At 43.1% G+C, this 27,339-nt stretch overlaps 1 protein-coding gene across 3 annotated transcripts in view; it reads left to right on the top strand.

The window, feature by feature from the left end:
* The window catches only part of LOC111147028 (sodium leak channel, non-selective), a 291,306-nt gene that overhangs the window by 223,450 nt on the left and 40,517 nt on the right, over nt 1-27,339 (top strand). For 2 of the 3 annotated variants that reach the window (XM_022502882.1, XM_022502881.1), the window contains 5 exons: nt 3,221-3,294; nt 21,533-21,634; nt 22,057-22,126; nt 24,985-25,076; nt 25,164-25,286. In XM_022502882.1, coding sequence (XP_022358590.1) covers nt 3,221-3,294; nt 21,533-21,634; nt 22,057-22,126; nt 24,985-25,076; nt 25,164-25,286 — 461 coding nt within the window. Of the gene's footprint in view, nt 1-3,220; nt 3,295-14,136; nt 14,224-21,532; nt 21,635-22,056; nt 22,127-24,984; nt 25,077-25,163; nt 25,287-27,339 lie in introns of all 3 variants that reach the window. The other variant, XM_022502880.1, reaches the window with a different exon arrangement.

The raw sequence follows: 27,339 nt of genomic DNA, 5'->3' as shown, positions 1-27,339 counted from the left end.
TGTATTGCTTGAACATTTACATTTATTTTTGATCATTAATCCAGCCAGAGAATGGCTGTCTTCTGGAATTGGATGTATTAGGTTTAGAAACTAAAGAAAACCATCAAAAAGGCTTTTTCAACTAGTCTTTTTTTTTTTTTTCCAGTGCGAACTCCCTGGGACGTCACCCATACCCCTCCTTTTAAGTCCCACATATCTGACATGTTTATATCCAGAAGAAACCATTACTGACACCTTCCATAGCTGTAATTGAAAAGTTCAGATCTAAAATTACTTAACCCAAAATTGATTTCTGTATTCCTTGGTTTGATCACTTCAGGTGACTGTCAGTATCCCTTGGAGCCAGAAGAGGGCACTGCAGAGCAGCGTAGCTCTAAGGACTTGGGACTAGCAGACCTTGTCCTTTGCAGAAATGTGCAAAGCTTTACCACAGAAAAAACACTGAAGGGATAGTAGATAATCGCTATAGGCCTTCTTTATTTACTAGAAAAAAAAAAAAAAAGAACAGATAAAATATATAACTGTCTAAATAATGTCCAGGCTATCAAATGTGCATAGATATAGATAGACAGACATCCTAAAACTGGTGCTTGACCTGGGGGTCCTGAGTTCGAATCCCATGTTGGGTATGGCACTTACTTTAAAAAAATCAGTCAGTCAATCTTGAGGCTGTATCTGAAGTTTTTCTATTACAGTATTTATTCTTTGGCCACTTCTGCTGTTACAGAAACAGTTCTCAAGGACTTCCTCGTACAGGTTAATAGTGTATTTTATTTGAGCCAGTTCAAGTTTTGAACAAAAGACAGCCAGCAGCCCTTCATAGGCAGTCGTAGGCAGCCCAGAAATAATAATTTTGGAATCAATATAATACATGTTATTCATTTATTTGCAGTTTCTGCAGAGGTTTTTCTAACATGAAGTACACTGCCTTTAGTGTCTGCTCTTCAGTTACTGGACAGGAGATAAGTGACTGAATTCAGACCATCACCTCACACCTCGCACCTCACACCTCGCACCTCACACCAAGGGAAAGATGACTAAGGCTTGTCAGACTAAGGCTTATTTCATCTTTCTTCAGAGATGAAATAAGAGCAGTGGGGTCCAGTCCTCTCCTAGAACCTGCTCTCTTGGGGCCCCTGTGGCCTGGGCTTTTCCTGTGATTATGTGTGTGCTTAGGTATCAAAAGGCAAAAATGCAGCCATGATGGGATCCTTCTGCTGAGTCTTTGGTCTCTGAAAATGACTTTAAATAACATCCCTTGGGAGACAGTCTGTGAGCTCTAGGAGGTTAAATCAATGCCCAAAGTCACCTCCTCAGGGGAGGGGAGGAAACGGAAGAAAGTTTCACAATGCATCATGGTAAACAGCCTTTCTTGCACTACCCTGAAAATGTAATTTCTGGAAAATGCCATTCCCTCTTAGCTTCTTGTCTGCACATGAATTTATTCTTCCAAGTGTTCTGGTGAATAATGAAACCAACCCAGTTTTTCATTATTGAGAAAATATGAGGGCACCATCTTTCCTCATATGAGGGTAATGGCCAATGGGTCCAATGATCCTCCCCTTAATGGCAGATCTGCTGTGAAATATGAAAATTATATTGTTGGTTCTGGTGCTCGTAGGTTGTCAGGTGTGACTGAGAAGACCAGTTTGCACCCACCGCGTCCTCTCTAGCTGTGGCCAGGTGGACACAGGGGTTGGTGGTACTGCCAACTTCTTTATAGGCTTGTTTGTTTGTAGATTGGAGCTCTGTGACTTTGCACCTGAAGTCACTAACTTGTTCAAAAGAAAGTGGAGGGTATGTTTTTACTGAATGCAGAATGGTTCTATCTCCTGCTTATTTTTTCCTCCCTCAAATCTGTTGGAAACGCAGTATACCTTACACTGTTTCCTCCCCGTAGCTCAGCACTTATGCAAATAGTCTGCCCCAGATTACTTTGCCCCAAGCATGCATTTCCAACTACTGTTCTTGGCCCATACCCCCCCTTTTGCTAGGGAAGACTTAATCATTTTTCAAGTCAGTGCAATTTCTATTCCTTCAATACGTCTTTGCTGACTACTTCAGACATGCGTATAGTCCTGTAGCCTTCTCATCTTTTCTACTGGACATATCATCTAGCACTTTACTGTCTACTTTTTACTGGTAGCATCATGCGTCATAGTCCTGCCTTTGTAACTACGCTTTTCATTCTGGTAAGCTAGAATTCTGATTCCTGGCTAACCCATATCTCTAATAGCTACTAATAACATACTAAGTGCTTAGAAAATCTAACCTAATCTAGTGATCAAGATGACTGGGTTGTTGTCTGAGGATTACCTTTGGTCCGACCACTGGAGTTACACTTTCTAGTCATTTGTTATTATGAATTTTCTTAGGATGGCAAGTTTTCCTGTTCTCTCTCTGTCCTGTTCTTGTCCACTTTGGTTCTCGGTACATCTGTCACCCCTCTGATCCCGCAACCATCAAGAAAGACAGGGCTGGGTTTGGAGAATCTTCTGGTTTGTAGGCAGCCTCCAGGACTTTGTTTTTCTTAGTGCTTTTCCCTGGAATAATTTCATCATCACCAACTAGGAAACAACCTTGAAAGCTCATCTCCTTGGTCTCCATGCCTGTAGGCAAAACAACTCTTTAAACTCATCATTCAGATTAGTATCGGGTCCCAGGCCAAGAACCTGAGCAGGTGTAAAGTGGCTTAGAGAACATTTTATTGGACAGTGGCAAGAAAGAATCATATATTTGTCTTAATGTTAAATTCTCTGGACACTGAAAAGCCTATTCAGATTAAGATGTTATAGCTGTGACGTGTGGCCCCACAAGCTTGTTTGCATTTCTGCCTACATAAAAGTAAAAACAGAAGATACAATTAAATGATGGAATCTGAGCGTCTGGGTGGCGCAGTCGTTTGAGCATCCGACTCTTGGTTTTGGCTCTGGTGTGATCTTGGGGTCCTGAGACTGAGCCCTGCATTGGGCTCCACACCCAGCGTGGAGTCTGCTTGAGAGCCTCTCTCCCTCTCCTGCCCCTCCTGCTTGTGCTCTCTCTCTAAATGAATAAATCTTTAAAAAAAATAAGTGATAGAATCAATCATATAATGATGCTTTAGTGGAAAAAAATTTATGTTCAATGTTTTAATAGTGTTATCTGTTTTATGTATGTAATGATTTGTCAGCATATTATCCCTTTACATGCCAAAACTAAAGTCACACTTGTAATTTTTCAGCTTCGCAAGTCCGTTTTCAGCATCAGGGCAAGGAATCTTCTAGAAAAGGAGACTGCAGTCACTAAAATCTTAAGGTAACACCATTAAACATTGATACATATTTAAACACAAGTGGGATTATGTTAAACAAAGAAGAGCTCTTTCTTTTTAATGAGCTAATTTTCTGAGTATCGACATGCACTTTCCGCTAGAAAGTAGATTTAGATAACTGTTTACTTATAAATAATGTCAAACACAACATTAATATCTTTCCCAGAATAGTAACATTTTATTAGCTCAGTTGTGCATATCTTTTTTTTTCATGCACTTACACATAAATTGTAAGTATAAACATTTATGAAAAAGATGAAAATTACTTACATCTATTCTTGCATGTTTTATGTCTTCTCTGAAATCTGAAGGACAAATCACAAACTAAGGGGAAAATGATAAGACTGTGAGCTTTTTAGAAGTAACAATGACTTATTAATCTATTAAGAATAAATGTATTTAAAATCTGTAAGAATCGAAAGCACATCCATTTTAACATGCTTATAAAAACATGTAATTTTAATGCTACTTTCTTAAACCTGTCTGGATAAAGTATCCAAAAGAAACGTCAAGCTAACCACTTAAGAGTATTTAAGAAAACTGTGTCATAATATGAAGTAATGTGATCTTTGTAAAAATTCATGAGCATTTGGAATGTAATTTATTGGCGGACTTAATACATGGAAATGTTTAATCATACAACTAAATATGGGGGGGCTGGAAGGAGAATGGCTGACAAGGTGAATGGATGAATTTATACTGGGACGCCCCCTCCAACTTGTGCCGAGGGGAAGGGGATAGACTCTTCTTTTCTACTCTATGTCTCTTCCAGGAATAGTCATCCAAGTTTTTGCCAGTGTAACTCTATAACCTGGAAAACTGTAATGAGGGAATAAGGCTAATACATATGGCTTGAGAAACTATTTTGAGTTTACAACAGTACCCGAAATGCGTATGCCAAAAATGATTCTGACTAGTCAAGACGGTATTCTTTTATTGGCTGACATTTCACGCATAGACACGAGCATGCATTGGAGTATCTTCTATGAGAAGAGAATAACCATTTCTGGGGCTTGTATATGGTCACCACAAAATATGATAAGATGAAAGGAAGAGGTCTGGTTGAAATAGAAAGGAAAACTTCTCAGCAAATGTGTAACACCCTGTGTCCCCATTTCAGTTTGCTTCCAACTGGCTCAACCCAGTTGCCATCAGATAACGTCATGGGGGCGGCCTTGAACACTGCGTGGTACTCCAGGGTCTTTATCAAGCTGCAACTGCTATAGTAGACAGATTCTTGGCAGCATCAATCCTTAGTGTCTTGAAGACCCCCCGACCTGTTCACACAAGACAGCCCGTGTGCTGGTCCAGCCCCGCAGCCGCACTCACAGGGAAGAGAATTCAGCCTCAAATCCACAACGACGCATGAGGGGAGTGTAATACTCTGGCCCGTGTTCAGAGTCTGCCTGCCACATTCGGAACCAAAATGACATTGTTCACCTCCCCAGGATAACTGCTTTCCTGAATGTGCCTGGGGGTTCGCAGAGACTTTCACAGCGCAGACAGACAGGGATAGTTAGAAGAAGCCACTTCTAGAATCTTGATTCCCGATGAACTCTTTCTGAAGTTTGGTCTTCCAGTTTTCCTTTCCTGCCATCTTTTTCTTAGTCCCCTTCTCCTAGTTTACAAAAGAAAGGTGAGGCTCTCGTCCTCCACACATAAGGAAAGTGAAACTGTGGTGCGTACTGATCAGGGCTGACAAACACAGGGACTGTTCCCACACAACTTTCTCCGGAAGGGGGACCCTTATTGTCTTATTGTCTATCCAGGTGACAAGTTTTTGGAAAACCTCTCTCCAAGAATTCATCTACCTCAGGGATAGTCCTTAGGAACAACACGCGTGTCTCAAGGGCCAGTGTTAACGTGTTATATGATTTGAAAAACAAAGTCAGACTTTTTCTCACAGATTTGGCTCATCGGCTTGACCCTGAAAGCTGACTTCCTGGTGCCCGAAGTCATAAAAGTGAATGCATTAGATGGATAAGACTCTCCAGTGTTTTCTCGGAGTCATATTGAAGCACAGATACGATAGTGCCAGAAATCACATCCTTCACTGCTAACTAACATTGTGAGGGTGAAATTCAGCTGTTGATTTTTAGACGTACAGCAGTGGTTTTAAAAACAGAAAATTTTTAAAAAAGAGAGAAAGAGAGAAAATTTGTGGGCGTACCTGAGCCAAATTTTTAAGACCATCAGGGAACAGGGATGCCCTCAGACTTGCCCAATAATTGTGTAGTTTCAGGGGCACCCAGAGCCGTCAACATTTTATGACAGCCCAGAACACCACCCAATGAGAGGCATCTCCCTGGGATGCTGGAGCTGTTACCCAGGCAATCTCAGGAAATAAGAGCTACAATAAGAAAAAAAAATTAAGATTTTTTTTTAATAATACAAATTTAATCTTTAGAAAAACCATTTAGCTCTTTTCTCCTGTGAAAATGGCTTCCCTGTTGGTGCTACGTTAGTGTCTGCAAGAATTAAGGACAAGATGTCCGACTGATAGTTTCTTTGGGCGTCTTATCTTTCTTCACTCATAATACAGCAGTAGCATTAATAATACAGTAATAATATCATACCTGCATTATAATGTAACCCATAAATAAGAAGGTCAGGAATAGATCAGGTCCACGTCTATGGGTCCGTGGACATTCTTCTCTGCTGTTTTCCAAGGAGCAACAAGAACTAAAAGAAAAGGAAAGAAGAAGGGATAAGAGAATTTAAAAGAAAGAAAAGGAGAACATTTACAGTCATCTCAGGGCAAATAGCCCTACACAAAATGGGGAAGAAGGAGAAGTTTCTACCATTCTTTAGGGGTATTCTCACTCCCTGGGGAGTCTTTCCTCCCTAGGCTCAGAACTTTCTCTTTGTTCCTTCAACTACAGTGTCCCTGGGTAAGTCAGAATTAGAAAGATGCTGTATGATGTCCATTACATGTGGAATCTAAAAAAGTCAAACTCATAGAAACAGAGTAGATTGGGGATTGCCAGACCCTGAGGTGTGGGATAGATGGCTAGATGGTGATCAAAGGGTACATATTTTCAGTTTTAAGCTGAATAATTCGGGGACCTAATGTGTAGTCTCGTGACTCTAGTTAGCAAGTACTGTATCACATACTGGCAACTTGAGAAGAGAGTGGATTATAAATGTTCTCGCCACACACACAGAAAAATTCATAATTATGGAAAATGATGAATGTGTTCTTTATCATCATTGTGGTGATCATTTCACAATATATACACACATCAGGGGCAGCTGGGTGGCTCTGTCAGTTAAGCATTCAATTCTTGGTTTCGGCTTGGGTCATGATATCAGGGTCATGAGATCGAGACCTGCATCAGGCTCTGTGCTCGGCAGGGAGTCTGCTTGAGATGCTCCCCCCCACCCCTCCATCTTGTGTGCGCACTCTCTCTCTCTCTAAAAACTAAACAAAATTAATCTTTAAAAAAGGATATACACACTTCAAATCATGTTGTATACCTTATATTTACACGTTATTTGCCAGTTATCCTTCTGTGAAGCTGGGGGGAAATGGCCTCTCCCATGACCATCTATGTTTTGAAAGGGAGACTCTGAAAGAAGGAGACAAGGAGGTGCAGTTTCCGTGCCTTCGTGGATGAAGACCGGATCTGCTTTGATATGGAAGAAAGGAAGTCGAGCAGAGACTTGTTTCAGTGCTCTGTCTCTCGTGATTTTCCAGAGTCTTGTCTTTTCATAGCCTTACTGTCCTTAGTTTCAGCAGAGGAGTCCTCCCCAGGGAGGCAGGAGGGCATTCTAGGAAGGTCTCGTTAGAGAAAGACGACCTCGGCTGAATCTTCTGAGCAAATATGTCCCAGGTGGGCATGTATCCTGATGTGGGTGCAGGTGGAAGGAAGTCCCATAAACTTTAAATCCAGTGGGATGTGAGGAGGATATTATGAAATATCTGTGTCTTAGAAATAACTTTTTAAAAATAACAAATATTTGGAGGAAATAATAAAATAATATAAAACAAATCCCTGATCTAGGGTATCTAGAGACCTGGCTGTGTAAATAGGTAAATTATTTAAGTCCCCAGTTTTCTGAGAATTCAAAGATTGGAGGAGGTGATGGTCAGGGCCCCCCTCATTCTCACGTAAGCTACTGGACGTGGTGTCAGAAGGCCTGGACCAGCATCTAGCTCTGCTCCTCTCTAACCTTCAGCAACTTACTTACCTGCCTTTGCAGTGTAGACTGCCCCAGCTGGCTTCCTGAACAATCTGTTGACTAACAGTGAAATTTAATACTTATTATAGTAAGGTAGACCAACACCTGAGGTCTCTCAGTAATGTCTCACAAGGGATAGGTCAGGAGTAGGTATGTGTAAGGTTTTGGGTTTGGGTTGAAGTGTTTTTAGTGATTGAGATCGGGCAAAATTCTTCAGGTGAGAGTTTAGATCATTTCCCATTATATACAAACATTGAATCATTATGTTGTATAACTGAAGCTAGTACAGTGTTATTTGTCAATTATACCTCAATTTAAAAAAAAAAAAAAAAGAGTTTAGGACTCTCCAGGATACACAGGTAGCACATACTTGTTCCGGTCAGGTAACCATTACTGTTCTGGGGGGCATCCCAGGAGCAGGGGCCCAGTAGCGGGGCCATCCCTTGGCCTCCCTGTGCCCCCAGTGCTTTCCACCTGCTCTGACTCCACAGTTCAGCTGTTACTTGTTCCAGCGGAGTTTGTCAGTTGTCACTTGTTCCAACGGAGTTTGCTCCTCTGTTTTCCCCTTTCCTTCCTTTCTGCTGTCATCTTCACTCCAGAAAACTATTCTACTCGTCTCCTGAATTGTTAACCATCTCCATGCATTACCTTTGAAAGTAAATTGGAAGATTTTTAGAAACATCATTTAAAAAAAAAAAAGGTGGTTAGGATTGATGGACCAAGCTGGGCAGGCTCTTGGCCTGAGTATCAATTATTTTTAGGTGATTGGTTTGACCAGTTGAGTGATAAATTATCTAGAGGCAGGGGCTGATCCGTGAGTCTGTAATTCAGATGAATGGATTTCCAGAAATTTCCTGGAGCTAAATTACTTATTGGTTCACGGCCTTAAATTCTTGGATAGGAATTTCCTAGAATGAATAGCGCAGTCCTGGTGATGGAGAGGCCTGAGTTCTCAGGCCTGATAATTAAGCTGCGGGGCTGCCTGGAGTCTCAGTGCTCAGGGGAGCCGCATTTCCATTTGAAACAGGATCCACATTATTCCAGAAAAGTGTACGCTCTGTGCCTTTCCTATGAAGGAGAAATTCGAGCTTACAAAGGGAAAAGTCAGAGAGAAAGGGGCCGAGAGTCAGAGGTGTTTGAGTCACTGGAGTCACCAATGACTTCTGCACATAATCATCTATAATTTGATCATCTGTGTTCTTCCATGTAGAATCTTCTTAAAATGAATCCATGCTCGGAGACATGGAAGTGAACTTCTCCACAGATCTGGGAACTCTCTGACAGAAACAGAAGTGGGGCTTTCTGACAGAACTCGAGGATGCCGTCACGGGCTTGTCCGTGGGCGGCTCACGTGGTGCAAAAGGGCATCCGTGTTGTTTTTTCCATGACTGATCTGGAGAGGACTGTAAGAAAGAGGGATGTTCCACCACCCAAACTGTAAAATCCGGGGTCCCTATTAAATTCACTCTCGTTTTGACTTCACCTGTACCAGTCAGCTCCACTCAAGAAAGCTTCCTTTTCACTTCATCAGGAGAAATCGAAACAAATGGCAGGGCACCTTCCACAGCATCGCTGCCTCTGCTGAGCTCTCTCCCCTCAGAGCCCTGAAATGGAGCACAAATGAGTGGCCATTCCTGCTAGGCCGATGCACGGCGGAATGTCAAAAATAATCATGACTTGAGAAAATTCCGTCCTTGGCTATCAGTACCTCCCGGGTTAGGAAATATCTTTATGGCCTTTTTGAGTGATTGGTCTAGTATGGTATTTACATTCTGATATTTGGATCTATGACAAAATTTCCCTTGCCGCACACTGGTATTAATAATTTTTTAAAGTCTAAGGAATAGTCGTGGGGCGCCTGGGTGGCTCAGTCGGTTAAACATCTGCCTTCGGCTCAGCTTATGATCTCAGGGTTCTGGGATCGAGCCCCACGTTGGGCTCCCTGCTCAGAGGGGAGCCTGCTTCTCGCTCTCACTCTCCCTCTGTGCTTTCCCTCTCTCTCTATCTTTCTCTCAAATAAAGAAAATATTTATTAAAAAAATAAAGTCTAAGGAATAACTGCTAGTTGAATGCTACTTACTACAAAAAATTAAATATAATTAATGACATGGAAGGGTTAGTTTCTCTCTAAGAGAATCATTTTCATTGACTAGAAATATAATTTATAGGCTACTTAAATATAAATAAAATCAGAACATATTTATTTATTAAGATATGGATTTTTAAATGACACTAGCTGGATTTTCTTCCTGAAAAGAAAGGACTCACTCTAGCATTTTCTGTGTGCCTGGCATTTTTCTAAGATACCGGACACATAGATTATTTCCTCAAGGAGCTCTTGTTTGCCCTGAGAACATATTTATGACACTAGTCAGGTGGGGAGAACTTCAGTAATACCTCTAGATCTCTGACCACAACCGTGACAAGAATATTCATACAGAACATAGTCCTGGTTCCCTGCCTGAGTGACTTTAATAGTTAAAATCATCTACCTGAAATGTTTCATAAAGTGTTTTCTACCTTCAACTTATATCCATTATGCCATGAAAATGCCTTTCCGACATGAAGATGGAGAGGAGTAGGGAAAGGGAGATGGGAAAAGAGTGAATGATGAGTATTCGTGAAGACATGATACTAAGGTCTTGGGCGTGTTGTCTCCGTCAGTCTGTGCAACACAGCTATGCAGGAGAATGCTGTTATTACCCCCATGTTATGCATGACAAAACCGAGTCTTAGGTAAGTACTTTCTCCCAAGAATCCATACCAGAAATGATCTGGGGTATCACATCAATATCAACTATAACCTGATTTCCTAAATAGCCGTATTTTTGTGTCCCCAACAACTTATGCAGCTCCGTTGTCCCATTTCCTGGAAACTGACGGCAAGCTCAACGCTGTGTTCCTTCATAACTGCTGGCTCACCGGGGCCTCACAGCAAACCCTGAAAGACAAGGAGTATTAGCTCTGTGTTAGAGAGGGAGAAATTAAGGCTCAGGAAGCTTAGGCGACTTGCCTAAAGTCACCCTGCCTGCGAGTCAGGGGAGCCAGGAGTCAAACCCTGGTCTAACTCCAAAATCCACGCATTCCCTCTGACTCTGCACATTTACAATGTAGAGGATCCCTCATTCTAATCCCCTGTATTGACAACCACTGAGCCCGTTGTGTTTCTGACACTCGTGGTTGCTTCCCAGGGTACACAGACAGGTTATGCATCATCAGAAATTGCCAGGTCAAGGGGAAATTAGGAGCTGAAATGGAGACCCCACTACACCTGCTTGGGCACACCCTCCTTCCCAGGCAGTGGCCCCTGTGGTGGGACCACACCCCTCAAGGGGAGGGGCCCCTCTTTCCAATTTATCATCCTTGCTGTCTGGGGCGGCTTCAGTCTTTAGAACCACAGCTCTCTCCAGTCTCTTCCCTTTCCCTCCATAAAACTTCCTGGGGTAGAGGGGAGCTAGCCTTGAGTTATCTGGGGGTAATAGAAGTGCCTTCATGGAAGATCTTTTGCTGGATGCTTGTGGCAACCCGAACCCCAGACCCTGTTGGATAAGCCAGCTCAAGAAAGCTCATGTCTGGACTGAAACTGCGGCCTTTTTAACACTGACCTACTAAAATCCCCTCATTCCCGTTCAGGTCCAGAGTCCTATGGAGCGTGCTGTGTCAGTATGGTAGAAGTGGAAAGAGGAAGGGTGTGCAGTCAGCCATGCTTGGCTTTGAATCCTCTGAGTAGTGGTTAAGTCCGTGCAAAGCCTCAGTCTCTGCACCTTGCAGGGGGCGCTGGAAACAGCCTCAGAGGAGTAAAGGAGCAGCTTGCGTGGGGCACTTAGCGGTTCAGTAGCCAGTCTGGCTTAGCGTCCTGGCTCCGCCCCTGGGCTAGTCTTGCTAACATAAGGTATCATCAGATCCTTTCATGGAGAGACTCCCAGACTAATAACACAGATGCATCACCACGGTTGGCATCGCCGACAGCCGGCTGAAAGTCCTGGGAATGGAGACCCGGGATCTTTGAAATGCCTGAAGTGCAACTAGGACATCCTTCTTTCTGCTCGAATGGGCCAGGGGGAGAAATGGCCCTATCCCGGAGTTAGGAGACCTAGCCCGAGGGGCTGACACCACCAGCACGTTGCAAGAACAGCTACCAAGGAGCCGTGAGGGCACGGTCTCGGGTGTTGGTAAAGGCGAGCCTGATGGATTTGGGCAGGAGGAAGAGCGATTGAGAGCAGGACGAGATCACTGGGTAGAAGGGGGCTGGTGATCGGGGCCCAAGGACCAGATGGAAGAGAATCTCTACCTGCCGTCAGGGCACCGCTCACAGAGGGACAGTGAGCGCTGTGACCGAGACGAGCATAGTGTTATCTTCTGCATGGGTGATGACTGCTTACCTGGAACCCTTGGTGTGCCCTTGACTTTGGAGCTCTGTGACCTCTGAGTGGCTGAGGACTCAGCTGGGGGCATTTCTTCGTGGGCTGTAGGCTAAAAGCAAGTGTTTTTGTCCCGTGGCCTCTTCCAGGTCCCTGTTCTCCCAGCTCTGCCTCCCCAGGGCTCAGGACAGATGAACGGACGCTGGGCTCTTCTCTAGAACGTAAGCATCTAGGTCACATTCCTCTGGAAGACAGTTGAGCCTGATAGTGCAGAGACTGGGGAGATCGTGGAGTTTTCTAAAGGAAAGCTTGCAAATTAAACCCCTGGGATGCCCTCCAGGAGGCCACCTGCTCTCCCATGCACATCGTTAGCTGTAGGACAAGGGGAATTTGAGGAAAGGACAAACAGCCTCTTCATTCTTATTCCGTTCTTTCCCGTCTAGACCCAGAGCTTCCAGTTCTCTGAAGCAGGACCAATTGTGTGGAAATCTAAGGCAGCTTAATAACGCCAAGTGTTAGCATCTTACTCTGGGTGCTCCTTCCCGTTTGACAAGTTCTCCTTTTCAAGTTCTTGTTTCATCGTGTAGCAGCTTTGGAGAAGGTCAAGTGTGTTCTCTGTAGCTCCTCATTCTGGCCATGACTAGCAAGACGCACTGGGCAAGGCTCAGAGGCCCTGAGCACCTTGCAGCCTCTCACAGACCTTAGGCTTAGACTGGCCAACAGCTCAGTGGAATGTACTCCAGAGGCAGGAGGGGAGGGAGGAGGAGGGGAAAGTGGGGGGGAGGGGGGAGAGGAAAGGGAGGGGAAGGGGGCCCCAGAAAGACCCTGCAGATGAGAGGAAACAGATACCCCTAAAGCTGGGTTTGGGTCAGCCTCCTGATATAGCAGCAATTTTTTATGACAAACATTTGGCAAGAATAACCTGAGGTCTTCAAAAACCAGAGTACTGGGGATTAATATGCTCAGCATTAATAAAATAACAAATTATTAACATTTGATTTAGTAAAGATACTTGTTAACATGTGTAATGTATTTATAGATGCTCATAAATTGAATACTAATGATTAATGTTGAATATATTATCATCAAAACATTAACTATTAATCAAATATGTAATGAAATATTAGATATTATCATAAATATTTATCTGTGATTTTATTTAGGTCACCTACTTGTTGGTTTCTCTTATTCCTGATATTTAAAAACTCTCGTAGGTTAAGTGAAGGACGATTTGGAGAAATAGAGACCAAGTAAATATGTGGAAATTAAGTGTATTCAGAGAGCAATGAGGAGATAAGACCTGTGGATGTAAGCATTTGTATAAAACATAAAAAGTGAAAATTTCAAAGAGGCAAAATACAACTTAATTTAAGCAAAATGATTTTTTTTGGCTTTTTTAAAACCAAACTTTCTTTCCTTGAACTCTTCTTAAATTTTTTTACTGAGATATAATTGATGCATAGCATTACATTAATTTCAGGTGTACAACCTAATCCTAGGGGATTTGTGTGTATTGTGAAATGCTCATCGAAATAAGTCTAGTTAACGTCGGTCATTACGCTTAGTAAAATGATGTATTCTAAACATGTTTTCCTAAGTCTTTCCTGATTTGTGGTAATCAAAGTATGTTACATTTCACTGAGATTATACATGACGCGTACGTTATTACAACGTGATTGTAATGGAGCTATATGGATCAGGAGAGCTGCTATTAAATTTTACCTAACAGATGCAGCAAGATATTTGAACAGGGTTTTTCTTTTACTATTATGTCATTGGAGCATAAAGTAATAAGTAGTATAAGAAAATCCATGAGGGTAGAAAAACTGGTTCCTATGGCTTGTGCAACATTGCAAATTTTCACTTTTGTTATAATAAAAAGTTCGGTCTTTGCATTGTAATTTATGTTTTTCTGGTCAGATGGAGCATTACTGAATTTAAACCCCACTGTGGTGTGGGGTTTCAAACAATCTAGTTCCTGAATTCTAATAGATGTGCTAAAGGCGGGGATTTTAAGCTGATTTTCTTTTTTCTTTATCATACCTACTTATGATAAGACAATAAGGCTTCCCTTATGTTTCAGTCTGCAGTGAGGTTCTGGTTGCCTGTGTAATTTACCTGTGTGCGTATGACAACATTTTTATGAATAGCGCAAGATTGGAGAGAACAAATCAGATGTCACTTAATACTAGAGAGCCATATCCATTTACTCAGGACCAGGTTGATTCACAAAGGAGAGGGGTATTCACTATGATAAAAAATGCAGCTTTTTCCTCGTCTCAGCAAGAGGCCATTACAGAGGAGCTTACCTATTAGCATCTGCGGCTGTGTCCCCTTTGGAGGATTTCATCGTCACTCTCCTGGCATCAGGTAAGAGCCCTTTTCCAGGAAATACTCATCACCCATTCTCTTAACCTGGTCTACGGCCATAGTTTCATGTAATTACCACCAAAGGGCTATTTTCCTGTTTTCTGTTGATGTGATTACATTATATTAACCAATATTCGATAATACTTTGCAATGTGTACCCTTGTGGACCTCAAGATCTGAGTAAAATCCCTCAGATTTAACTGTCTGAGAAGTTACGCTGCAGTTCCTTTAGACGGTAATTACGTTTAACACCAGATGGTTTCAGGCAATCTAACTTTTCTATAATGAATGAAAATAATTTGAAGACTCATAGGCCTCTCTCTTTCATTACAGAATGTACAGGCTTTTCCCACACCCTTGTTCTGGAAAATTAAGAAAGAAGATATGGAGAGAGAGAAGAAAGAAACAGAGGACCCCCTGCTAGTATTTCTATAAACAACTAGTGGTGTTTAAAGGCTAATAAAGCTCCAAAGAACTCTCTTATAACCATAATCTTTGGGCCAATTTTAAAATATTTTAGATGGAGGAATGTCAAGAAAAATAGAGACAATTTCTTAAGACATGATTCTCTTCCCTCAACCTCCATAAAAGATTATATATATATATGGCTGTCATATAAGGGGTAATTGAAATTCCAAAGCACAAAGGCAATGCAGAGAGAGGGGGTTAAAAAAAAAAAAGAATCAGTCTTTCATATGTTTTTTTCAAAGGCTTGGCAAGAAACCAGGGGTAATATTTTTGCAACTGGGAATGTGTGTTTGTTGAAGAATATTCCCACATTTGAATCATCATCAGGGGTCCTAGTCTTGTTTTACTTTCAAAGGTAGAGAGGGCATAACATTAACCCCAACTGGGAAAAGGAAAATGCCTCACTGTAATTCTCCTCTAGGGAGCAGGAATAAAAGGATTACATATGCCTGCATCATGGAGAATTTCCTCACTCAGACAAGACAAAAGACTTCATTATTTTTCAGCAGACACTTGAAGCTTTGTGCCTCCCTGTACCAGAAGACAGGCAGAGCAATTTTTTCTATTAAACCACTAGATGGGGTTTCTAAGAAACTTGCCCTTGTGAAGAGATATGGACAAGACAGTGAAGACCTGATACCATTACTTTGTGGTCCATCCCCTAAGAAAAGCCAGACTTCGCCTGAAGTTCGTGGTGTGTGTTTTCAGTATGATCGGCTTCGCTTTCTCTCTAGGCAACAAATAAATGAATGTTTTCATCTTGAAAATGTATTTCTTTTATCTTCGGGTGAGGCCGAAAAACATCTAAATTCTAATTAAAAATTTAAAGTGGCAAAATATAACTTAATTGAATATTCAAATACTTTTCCTTCTGACTAGGTCTGTCACTGAGTAACTTTAATGACATGTACATCTCACTTCTTATTGGTAAAGTTATAAAAGTCTCAAAATCCTTACTTACATTTCAGCATTGTAGTAGATTTCGTGTGAAGATACCGTTCATGGAGACCACGCTCCCAGTGACAGATCAGACCCGCCTCTTAAGAGATTGAAATGAACTCAGTTCTGCCTCATATTGACTTGTAGGTTTCCCTTAATAGTGTCACATAGACTATAAAGATTTATAAATTTTCGGCTTGCGAGAAGCACTGTCTGATTTTTTTTCATTCCTGTCTCAGGGCCTCCTTTCTTATGGGCGTGCAGCCCGTTGCTTGTGGAGCCTAGTATTCTAACTGGAGATAAAATTAAAGTTCACTTTCCCTTTCAAAAGCATTTTTCAAACACATGCTGTGCTGTTTGTGATTATTGCCTTGTTTCATACGTGTGAAGTGATCAAGAGACATTAAAATATTGGATCTTCACAAAATTTCAAGATTCATTCATTTCACAAATATTTATTGAGCACCTACTGTGTGCATGGTGAACTGATACATGAGCAACAGTGATGATAACTGTTTTAGTTACCAACTATTGTGTAACAAGTTACTCCCAAAGCTTGTGATTGAAACAATGGAGATTAAACTCAAAGTCTCCGTGGGGAACTGGGGTGTGGCTTAGCTGGGTCTCTCACAGGCAGCAGGCATTTATCACTTGCTCCAGAGGAATCCCCTTCCTTGCCCACTCTCCCATTCTTAATAAGGTTTAGCTCCCCATAAGCAGTTAGATTAATGTTTCTGTTCCTTCCTCTCGCACCGTCAGCAGATGGCCACTCTCGTTCCTTAAGAAGTGGATCTCTCCATTGTACCTCTGTAGAATGTAGTCCTCTACCCTCTGTAGGATGATTTTTTTTTAAAGCTTTTATTTATTTATTGGACAGAGAGAGATCACAAGTAGGCAGAGAGGCAGGAATTGAGGGCGGGGGGAAGCAGGCTCCCCGCTAAGCAGAGAGCGGGGTGTGGGGCTCGATCCCAGGACCCTGAGATCATGACCTGAGCTGAAGGCAGAGGCTTAACTGACTGAGCCACCCAGGCGCTCCTGTAGAATGATTTAATACCAGCTGTGCCCTGGGACACCGTGGCAGCCGGCTTCGGCTGAGCCAGCAAGTGAGGGGCAAGGGACAATGGGGAAGATGAAATGCGTCTTTTGTGACTTACCGCATCCTGATTGCCTTATACTTGTTAAGAGCAAGTCAGTAAGTCCTACCCACATTCTTGCCTTACGCCAGAGCATGAATACCAGGAGGCAGGATCGTTGGGGACCACCTGAGAAACACCTGCGCGGGACATTGCAGGAGTTGATTGAGAGATCACTGTGCTCGCGGTAATACCGCAGCATGTTTATTGAGGACGGATGTGTGGAGACGGGTGAAAAGGCTCAGTGCTAGTCCATATCACTGTTGATCAGGGGCAGAGCAGAGAAGACTTACCTTCCCATATGACCCTCTGTCACACTCACTTTTCTGTCCTCCACCCCCATAGAACATTTTAATATCAATCGTGATATGGGACAAGATAGAAAGGTAAATAACAGCCATTAAAATGGAGACGAAGTGTCGGTGTTTCCAAAGACGGGCGCATTCATAATCATAGCTGGTCCTCCCGGCTCCCTGCGAGGTTGGTGGAAAGGGTGGTGGTGGTCTCCGTTGTACACAGAGGACACGGAGGCTCGGGGAACGCCTGTCCCCCGCCTGAGGTGCCAGGACCAGCCAGAGGCGAGATCGGAACTGCATGGTTCTAAACCTCGTGTGTTCTCAAGACAGGCGTCCAGTCGAAGGGGAACTTTCTGTCTGAGCTCTGCTGCCAGGTGTGAACGTTCTAACCTACTGTGCTGTTTGGACCTTAAACTAGCAAGTTCCAGATGCAGCCCCCTCCTCCCTCAGCCTCCTTATGCCTGCACCTGTCTGCTTCGCGCTCCCTCCTTCTCTCCATCACTCTGCCCAGGAGAGTGCCAGCCACCGCTCCTCCTGGGAACGCGGGGATGAGTGCTCAGACCCTCCCTAAAGAGCTCTTGAGGCAGGTGACCAGTGATGACAAAGCGCCATGAGCATTAATAACTTGCTGCGGGAGCATATGGGACATAAAGCATTTTCCTATGCTTTCGCGTGAGTGAATATTCATTTCTCCCTTCCTATTCCTTCTCAGAACCCATTTATGTCAAAGTTTGTAATTATATTACTCATGTCAGAAATACGATTTGGTATTCGCCATTTGGATTACAGTGTATGCTTGTGTGTAATGCAATTGTATTTCCTCGTAAAAATAATAAAGCAGGCGCTTACCATACTTTTGTGTGAACCTTGGCGCCTTGTATTAGAGAATGTATAACCTCTTAGTGGAATCCAGTAGGGCCAGATTGAAGTGAATAATTTTCTACTAAGCCTGTTATTTTCCAAAATAGCAAAATATTTTACATTATCAAAGAACATGACAGTGGCTTATGTATAAGGCTGTTTTGTTCTGCGGAAGCATCCTGATGCAGCCTTCTTTCTGTACCTGCTTCAACGTCCAGGTGTCCTCAGGGTGGAAGTGTTACGAAGCTTCTTTTCCTCGCTCCCTGCCTGCCCCCTCCTACCCCAGGTTTATGTCCTGCCGTCCGAGTTCCTCCCTCCATCTGTAGGAAACCCGTTTTTAGCAGCCGGTACTTTTGCATAATGTAATTAGATGTTCCCCATATGTTTTCTTCTAGACGGATTTATGTATCTGTAGAAGAGTTGTTTCTTCTGTGCCATTACCTGTTGTTTCTGTGGGGAAGCTGTTACAGATAAAGAGCCGGTTTTTAACTCTAATGGATGTGGTACCCAGAACAGAATTTTGAGTTTTGAGTTTAGTAAGATCCACCACTGTCCTTAGTAGAGGAAAAAAGCCTTGAGGAGCCTCCAAATGAGCTGTGCATCATGTGCCCCCACTCACCCCGACCCCTGCAAACTGCCTTCACCCAAATGTTTATTTAGCAATTTGCTAGATGAATGCAGCCCCTCGTTTACCACTAAGAAGCTCTAGCATTTCCCAAAGAATTTCCTACTTCAAAAACCACTAGATGCTCAAAGGAAAGAGTGAGATATCAGAGCGTTTGGTCTAAGAGACTCCACAAGAGTTGAGCTGCCCATGAAGATGGAGACCATTGTTGACCTTTGTCTTGGCCCAGATGTGGGGGCAGCCCTGGGGTGTGGGGCTGGAACAGGGGCTCAGAGATAGTTGCACTGAGCCAGAGGCACCAAAGGGGACCTCAGAACGCCAAGGGAAGAGGGCTGCATCTGCCTGATTTCACTCTGCTCAGGTTACCTGGGGACCTTTGCAGTTCTGGGAAAAGAGGTGGTGGGCGAGCAGCTTCTGCTCACGAGAAGGCAAAGCTCTGGCAGGGTCCCCGCAGCGAGGAAATGGAAACCACGAAGGTGTATGCTTAACTCGAACGCAACTATGAAGCCACCTGTTACACGATTTAGCTGGCCCAAGTTACTGAGCATTTTGTTCTTTTGCTCATCATTTCCGGTTTGAAATTGTACTAACAAACACTGTTACATACTCAGAGGAAAGAGATCGGAAGAGGAAATGAGAGCCAGCGGTGTTCTATATCCTACCCATCGGAGTGGTTGTCTCAGTCTGATTCAACACACGATTTCTGCTGGCAGGGTACAGCTAAAAGCCAGCCTCCCCCCACCCCCCAACCCCGGTCAACCTGACCTTCTCATCCAGAGAACAAAGATTCACATGTCACAGCACAGCTGAAACTCCAGCCCATTTTACTGTCATGTTCTGAATTCTTTAGCCCCCAGTGGGAAAGAAAGAGCTAGTCTTGAGCCAAAGAGGAAAGGAGCGGCTCTCTGCACTGCAGCCATGTTGCTGGTGGAGGGATGGAAGGGATGCCCTTGGGCGTGGACTCTTTCCAACAGCGGCTGCACCTCCCACCATGGACACCTTCCTGTCTTGCTGGGTCAGAGAACGGAGTCTCAGCAGGCTCCACAGAGCCACCCCAGGGGACATGGGTGTGTTGCGTTGACGTGGATGTTGGGACACCCATGAGGTTCTGGAGTCCGAAGATGCGTCCTAACTCTTCTCCAGCGAGAATGCCCACGCATGCTCAGACTGGGCTGTGGGGCACGTCCCGCAGTCCTATGTCATAGGCAACTCGGGGCCAGTGTCATCTCTCCACGCCAAACAGAGCAGGGATGGACAGGTCGAACGCGTGTACTGCATTCAAGTTGCACGTGTTTTGTAGGTAAGCCCTAAGGGCTCAGCTACTTTGGCAGGGGGGATTCTTAGGACAAAAAATAAAGGTTACTAAGACCATGGCTAAAGGTTAAGTCCTGACGTTTACACAAATGGCAAGATCTGTAGATCTGTGGCAAGACAACACAGCTTTCCAAATAGATGTTCTCCAGTTGCTTCGTCGTTTCCAGCCCTTGGTCCGAAGAACAGTTCTTAGTCTATGTACATTGTTCGAGATGGTGCTAAAGCTTGGGGAGCTCAGCCTGACTTACAAATGCATCTTCCTGCAGGACACCGTCCTGGTCCTGGAAATAAGCCCATTCTCTGTCTCTCAGTGCCATAAATCCTCGTCGTTCGGTAAAATTTTGACTTTGGATTTTACATAGAAATGCTCCGTGGTGCTTATTAAACCAAGGAGAGTGATGTGAGGATGGCTTCCTGAAACGCATTTACATTCATTGAATTTGCATGATTTTCGTAGGTATTTGCCTTGATTATCTTCATTGGCATCAGAGGTATTTTTAATTACTCGAATATACACGTGCTATCATAAGAGTGGCTTGCAAATGTGCTAGAGAGAGACATGGTTCTTTTTCTTGAAAATCTTCACTCTGAGACAGACGATGATAATCTAATTCAAAGGCAATCTAGAAATGCATTTTAGGAAGCATAAGTATGAAAATTTCATGTAACGCAATGACAAAAGTCATGTGTTCAGGTGTTGAACAAACACGGCATCATAAAATTTGCATAACGTAAGACCCTGATATTTTAAGTCTGTGAGTTTTCTTTGAGATCAGGGTCTTGTCCTCACTTTACCAATCAGAAAACTGAGCCCAAAGGTCACTCACCTAGTCGGTGGCAGTGTCGCCTGTGGGACACAGGTCTCTGAGCCTCTGTATTATTTTCTCTCCACTTGACTACTACGTCAAGAGAATTGCTGTCGTTTCCAGATGGAGGGAGCTTTCTGGAAGAGGAATTTTGTTTTCTCTTCCAATCATTCACACCCCAGGTGTTGAGTCACCCAATTATCTTCCCTCATTAACAAATCTGAAACTATACCAGCCCAGGTATGGTTTCAAGGGGGCACATTTTTAAAAAGTCTTCAGAGTTCCGTGGTTTGCAAAGAAAGAGGTAACCAGTCACCTATAAGCCACGGACTTTAGACTGAGGTTTCCTAGGTATTAATCTCAGTTTTCATTACCTCTCTCTGTCAGTCACTTTTGCCTCCGGTTTTATGTTTTCCTACTTCCCTGGAGTTCTGCAGAATCTCCTTGGGACATAGACTCTGCATCCCAGGGGCCTGGGTGGACAAATCCTTCCCCAAAGGGTTGCTCTTAGAAACCCCCTTGTCGAAATTCAAAACCAACATCATGCCTACCTATGATGAGGCTTGCGGGACCCTGATGGGAGCAGTCCCCTGGGGTGAGGGGAGGCAGGTCGTGGCGGGTGGGAGCTTTCTGTCTATTTCCTGGCCCCGCCATGTAGCTGTGGTGGTTCTGCTTTGTAAGTGTTCTTGACACCGAGCCTCAAGTCCATTTTCCTTCATGGTCATGTGTCATTTGCTGTGTTTTGCCTTATCATTGGTGTTTCCTTAAAAATAATAAGAGTAATGAGCAGTTATGTATTATTCATCCCAAGTGTACAGATCACGCATTTATCTCGGGCTTCTTTTTTTTTTTTTTTTTTTTTCCTAGAGCCTGCACTCGACAACGCATGCTGAGCGGATCATTTGAGGGACAGCCTGCAAAGGAAAGGTCAATTCTCAGTGTGCAGCATCACATCCGCCAGGAGCGCAGGTAAATACACCAGGAGACAAAGCTGCAGAGAAAACAAGGAAAGGAGTTTTGCAGGAAATGGTCTCAGTGCACCACCCCGGTTGGCAGATAGGCGTGCAGGAGGAACTTTGTTCTATTTGCTGATGGCAACAATGAAACCCACAATCCGATTCAAAGAGTCAAAAAAAAAAAAAAAATCTTTCAAAAACCTTTTCCTTGGTGATGGTCAGATTCTTACTTTTAAGATCAGAAGGGAAAATTCTTTAATTTGTGAGATGAGCTCAAAGGCATTTGAATAAATGAAAGCTTTCACTACAAAAAGAAATAATAAGCATTTGTGATGGTATCGGAAAAGTTACTTTATTTTGTTCTTAAAACGGCCATGACTCAAAAGTCAAAATTTGGTCTTGGATGTATTGACCAGTTGGTTGTGGTTGTTTTAGGTCACTGAGACACGGATCCAACAGCCAGAGGATCAGCAGGGGGAAATCTCTCGAAACCCTGACTCAAGATGTAAGTTCTCAGCAATGCTTTGGAGTTGGGAAGCATGATTATGAAAATGTATTTAAATTACAGTTTAGAACATTCTAGCACCTGGGTCCTTCTGTCACATTGACCTGTCTCCGTAAGAATTTATATCAGAGGGAATCAGGAAACTCAGGAAGTAAACAGAATGGCCAGTACCAAAGAGTGACCATTAACTGTTCAAAAATATAGACATCCCACAAAACACATCTTCATTAAGATAGTAACCCAAAAGTGACGTGTCACTTGCCTTTGACTGACATTAAAGGTATGTAAAGTATTTTATAGAATTGATTTGTATCATAACTTTAAACCTTTACTAAAATTTCAAAATATTCTGGAATCTAGTTCCAGTGTCTATAACTTCAGGGCTTTACCTACTAGGAAATGCAATCTTATTTCTAGAAGAATTTTTCTTTCAAAGACTGAATACTAGTTCCCAAGAATTTCTTTGCTTTTAGACTCTAGGTCATCTGTTGATTTATTAATGAACTAAAAAAAATTATCAAATATTTATTATGTGCCAGGCCCTGTTCTAAGTGAGGAGAAGCAGTGGGGAAACAAGACAAAATCCTCTGCCTTCCAGGAAGTTATATCCCAGTAAAAGAGACAAAGACTAAGCAAGGAAACAAATACATAATCTTTTCTGGAAGTGTTATTTTACTTATTTTCCATCATACCTTCACTGCTGTGACAGTTTTGCTCTGCATTATAAAGAAAAATAAAATGATGTGAAGAAATCAAAGGTGTAGATTTGGGGGCAGGGAATGTTCGAGAAGATGGTCAATGTTCAGGCCTCTGTATTATTAGACCAGATACATGAACAAAGAGAAGAAACAAGCCACATGAAAACCCAGGGGAACCCACAGAGGCAGAAGTCTAACCTCTGGGTTAGACTCACCAGCAGCTGTATCATGCCGAGATTTCTAAGAGACTTGCAAGGCACATATCAAATAATTATCACTAGTGATGCCCTCATTAAAATATAGGTCTTAAATAGAGTCTAGCTACAGTGGCTAAGGAAGCCGAGTCCTGAATGTTCAGAGCCGCGGATGGCATTGGAGAAAGGAGGTCTCGCAAGGGAAAGGCAGCAAGCCTTAGGGTTTTTTGGGTTTTGTTTGTCTTTTTCACCACTTTGCCTGTCCTTTCTTCAGTCTCTGGAGTTTCCAGAATAATCCAACTGCTTTCAATTGGTAGAAACTGTTAAAGTAGATTCTCGTAAGTATTCCAAGCACAACTGACAACAGGTGATGAGAACACCTGGTACCATCATCACCCACTTTGCAAGGTTCTAACTGGTGTGCACATCTGTTAACACCATGATTTTTAAGCCAGAGTTCTGTCTGGTATGATCTGCCATATTGTTTACATAGAATTGTGATCAGATCCAACGTAGAGCCCATGTACGCATAACCTGGGGGCCAGGCATGTTGCATGGAGAAAACTTCAAGGAGAAAATTCAGAAGAGGCAACACTAGTTCAAAGCACTTTCCTTCAGTGTGATTCCCTAGAAATAGGTAGTCTAAGGAGCCAAACTAGAACGTGGCTTTGAAAATATGTATTTAAATATACACGGCGAATGGTCCTACCTGCATAGTCTCAATTCCAGAGGCTTAGTTCTTCTTCAAAGATTTTTTCTTCTATTTATTACACAGACATGTAAAGAAAACAAATCCCCTACCTTCTCCATAGCAAGAGATGATGAGACTCTGCTAATTTCCTACAAAATAACTCCGGATGTCTTTTCCTGCATAACAGAAGCAATGTAAAATAGAGAGCTTCACCTGTCTCACTCATTCCCAATGATAGAAGATACAGATAAGGAAATCTAAGGCATACTTGCGACAGTATCTGTCAGGTTATTTGAGCAACGGCTGTCCATGTCCCAGGCAGTGAGAACCAGAGCTGGGGTCCTGCATGATCAGGCCCCCTCCCAGCCCTCTGACCTCAATGTCTCCTACCCTGGTGTTTGCCCTCTTGACTCCACCCATGGGGTGTCTGGCTGTTCCATGGACACACAGCTGTTCCCTGCGCATGAGGACCCACCCCTCCTCTGGAAAAGCACATTTCTGCCGTTGCCCCATGGCCTGTAGATAATTCTCTCATCTTCGCTCAAATAACAGCTAGCTTCTTTTTTTTTTTTTTAAGATTTTATTTATTTATTTGACAGACGGAGATCACAAAGAAGCAGGCAGAAAGAGAGGAGGAAACAGGCTCCCTGCTGAGCAGAGAGCCCGATGCGGGGCTCGATCCCAAGACCCTGGGATCATGACCTGAGCTGAAGGCAGAGGCTTTAACCCACTGAGCCACCCAGGCGCCCCGATAACAGCTAGCTTCTTATTGAGGCCTGCTGTGACTAGCCAAACGTGGAACCTTCTAGCACTCTCTGTCCCCTTTTCTTTTTCTTTTTTTTTCTTTTTTCTTTTCTTTTCTTTTTTTTTTTTTTTAACTACCATGGTCCTAAACATCTTCTATCTACATCGGTCGTATTGTCATTCAGTTTTTATCTGTCTCCCCTGACTAGATCATCAGCCCCGCAAGAGCTGGATTTTATCCTTTCTTTTTGCTTTTTTGCCACATCCCCAGCACTACAACAGTGCCTGGCACATAATTGGTCCTCAATAAATATTTTTATTGGAAAAAAGATACCCTTTCGAAGGAAAAAATACCCTTGCTAAGATGACTGTGGTCATTAAAAATACATATATTATGATAAAGATATTTATTTACTACCTTACATTAATAAATAAAGATATTTATTTCAGCTTTTCTAAAAACGATCTTTCTGGGCCTTCAAAAAAAAAAAATCTTCCACTTTGATGTGCCCCCTTTTATTGTATTTCTAGCATTCCAATACAGTGAGATACAGAAACGCACAAAGAGAAGACAGTGAAATCAAGATGATCCAGGAAAAAAAGGAACAAGCAGAAATGAAAAGGTACGGGGTGCTATGGTCTTCCTGGGCTCTTGCTCTGGAATGCCAGCCTTTCCCTCAGCCTTCCTGTCTGTGGATTTCCCCTTCCAGGAAAGTGCAGGAAGAGGAGCTGAGAGAGAATCACCCCTACTTCGACAAGCCACTGTTCATCGTTGGACGGGAGCACAGGTTCAGAAACTTCTGCCGGGTGGTGGTCCGGGCACGCTTCAACGCGTGAGTACATCCACTTCCGCCGGGTGTTCCACCTGCGTCGTACAAACAGCAGGGGGGTTGTCACACCAGGAAGAAGGAAACATGTAATCCTAATGGGGTCATGAGATAAACCGTGGGCTAATTAACCATGCTGCTCCTCTTGGTCCAGGGGCCGACCCGGTGGAAAACAAACGAAGGTTGCAAGTCGTTAACATTTATATAAAACTCACGTTTATAAAACACCGAACAGTCATTTTTATGTGCCAATTTTAATAGCCACCCAGTATGTTTCTGTTGGTGTTACCAACTCTGCATTTTGTTTCGGAAATTCTGAACCAAGAGTGGACTGAATGACATAGGGAAGGTCATTGCCCACACCTTCTTTCAGACTTGTAGTTTCTTCGTGGTGAAAATACCTTGATTGGATTATTCTGGAATAATGTAAAATACAATGATGTAAAATAGAAGTAAAGTTGACTAGTGCTTCCATTACCAATTGTTATGAGAAGACAGCCCGCCGGCCGGTATCTCTGTCCCTGCCCACATGGAAGAGCTGTGTTATGAGGCCATCGGTGTGGTCGACCAGGAGGACACTGCATTTGTGACAATGCAAGGCAATGTCAGCAGGCAACCAGTCGATGAAATAGAATTTTTGTCCTGCTTAACGTTCGTAAATATCCTGAAGACCTTAAGAGTCTTGGAGGAAGGGTGAAAGCTTTCCATCTAAATAGTTAGGTCTTCCCCAAGGCCATTTAGCAGCATATCATAATCACTATGTGTTATGGGCTGAACTGTGTGTGTCCCCCTGCCCCCAAAAAATCACATACTGAAACCTTAACCCCTAGTACCTCAGAATGTGACTTTATTTGGAAATAGCCTCTTTAAAGAGGTAATTAAATTAAAATGAGGTGACTAAGGTGGACCCTAATCCAGTATGACTGTTGTCCTTATAAGAGGGGGACATTTGGACACAGACACTTACAGAGGGGAGACAACGTGAAGACATAGGGAGAAGACGGCCGTCTACAAACCAAGGAGGGAGACCTAGAACAGGGCCTTCCTCACGGCCCCCAGGAGGAACCAACCCTGCCCACACCTTCTGTTCAGACTTCTTGCCTCCAGAACTGAGAAAAAATATTTCTATTGTTTCGCCACTCGCTCTGTGCTACTCTGTTACAACAGCTCTAGGAAACTAATACAGTGTGGTGATATTCCAGGACTGAGGACACCTCAGGAACCATCTGGTGTCATTTGTATCCCCCCTTCCTCCAACAGAGGAGGACACTTAGGTCAGCAGTAGTTAAGGGCTTGGCGCAGGGACACGAGCTAGCTCATGACTCCCTCTGACTGGCTGTCTAGTGTTCTCTCAGATGTTCTAGCAAGACCCTCACCATTTAAAGCACCTGAGTCATAGTGATTCAAACTTCCCTGAGTTTTCACACAGTAAGGAAAGAAGCTGGTAGTTGAGAGTTGATTTGATCCTTTCCTCAAGTGAGTGTTTCATCTGTAATTAGCCTGTCGGGCGCCTCCACGCTAACACTTAACTGCTAATTCTCCACTTCATTTACTGTGGACCTACTCCCTTTTGTCACCTCCGCAGCTGACGTGGACCGAGGGAGACTCTCTTGTACTTGGGAGCACACACACACAGACCGCCACGGGCTCCCCGAAAGTGAAACTTAGAACTGGGGCCCCAAGAAATTCCCCATAAATCACTCCACAAGATCACGGTTAAACGCAGGGGGAGAGCTCAATTTAATTTCTGGAGATTTAATTGAACAATCCTGAATTTTTTTCAAGAACTTTTTGAGGAAAGTTCTTGAAAGGCTAAGGCAGAGATTTTAACGGAGTGTTTTTAAATGGAAATCAAAGTTTTGTCACAACCATGTCAGAAACTGTTGACTGGATTCATGAATTCCCAAATCAAGTATTTTGAGAAATTTTAAACTTTACTCTCACAAACATCAAATTCTGATTTTTCTGTCATCTCATGTTCTCTGCCTTGGAAGGTCACATGGTTCCCGGAAATGTAATTGTACAGAGGATGTGAAAGAGATTTGATGTAGATGAGATG

Source organism: Enhydra lutris, unplaced genomic scaffold (genome assembly GCF_002288905.1).
Source record: "Enhydra lutris kenyoni isolate GAN:26980312 unplaced genomic scaffold, ASM228890v2 scaffoldscaffold15, whole genome shotgun sequence".
Taxonomy (NCBI): domain Eukaryota; kingdom Metazoa; phylum Chordata; class Mammalia; order Carnivora; family Mustelidae; genus Enhydra; species Enhydra lutris.
The sequence above is the reverse complement of the archived record's forward strand: the minus strand, read 5'-3'. Positions and strand labels throughout refer to the sequence as shown.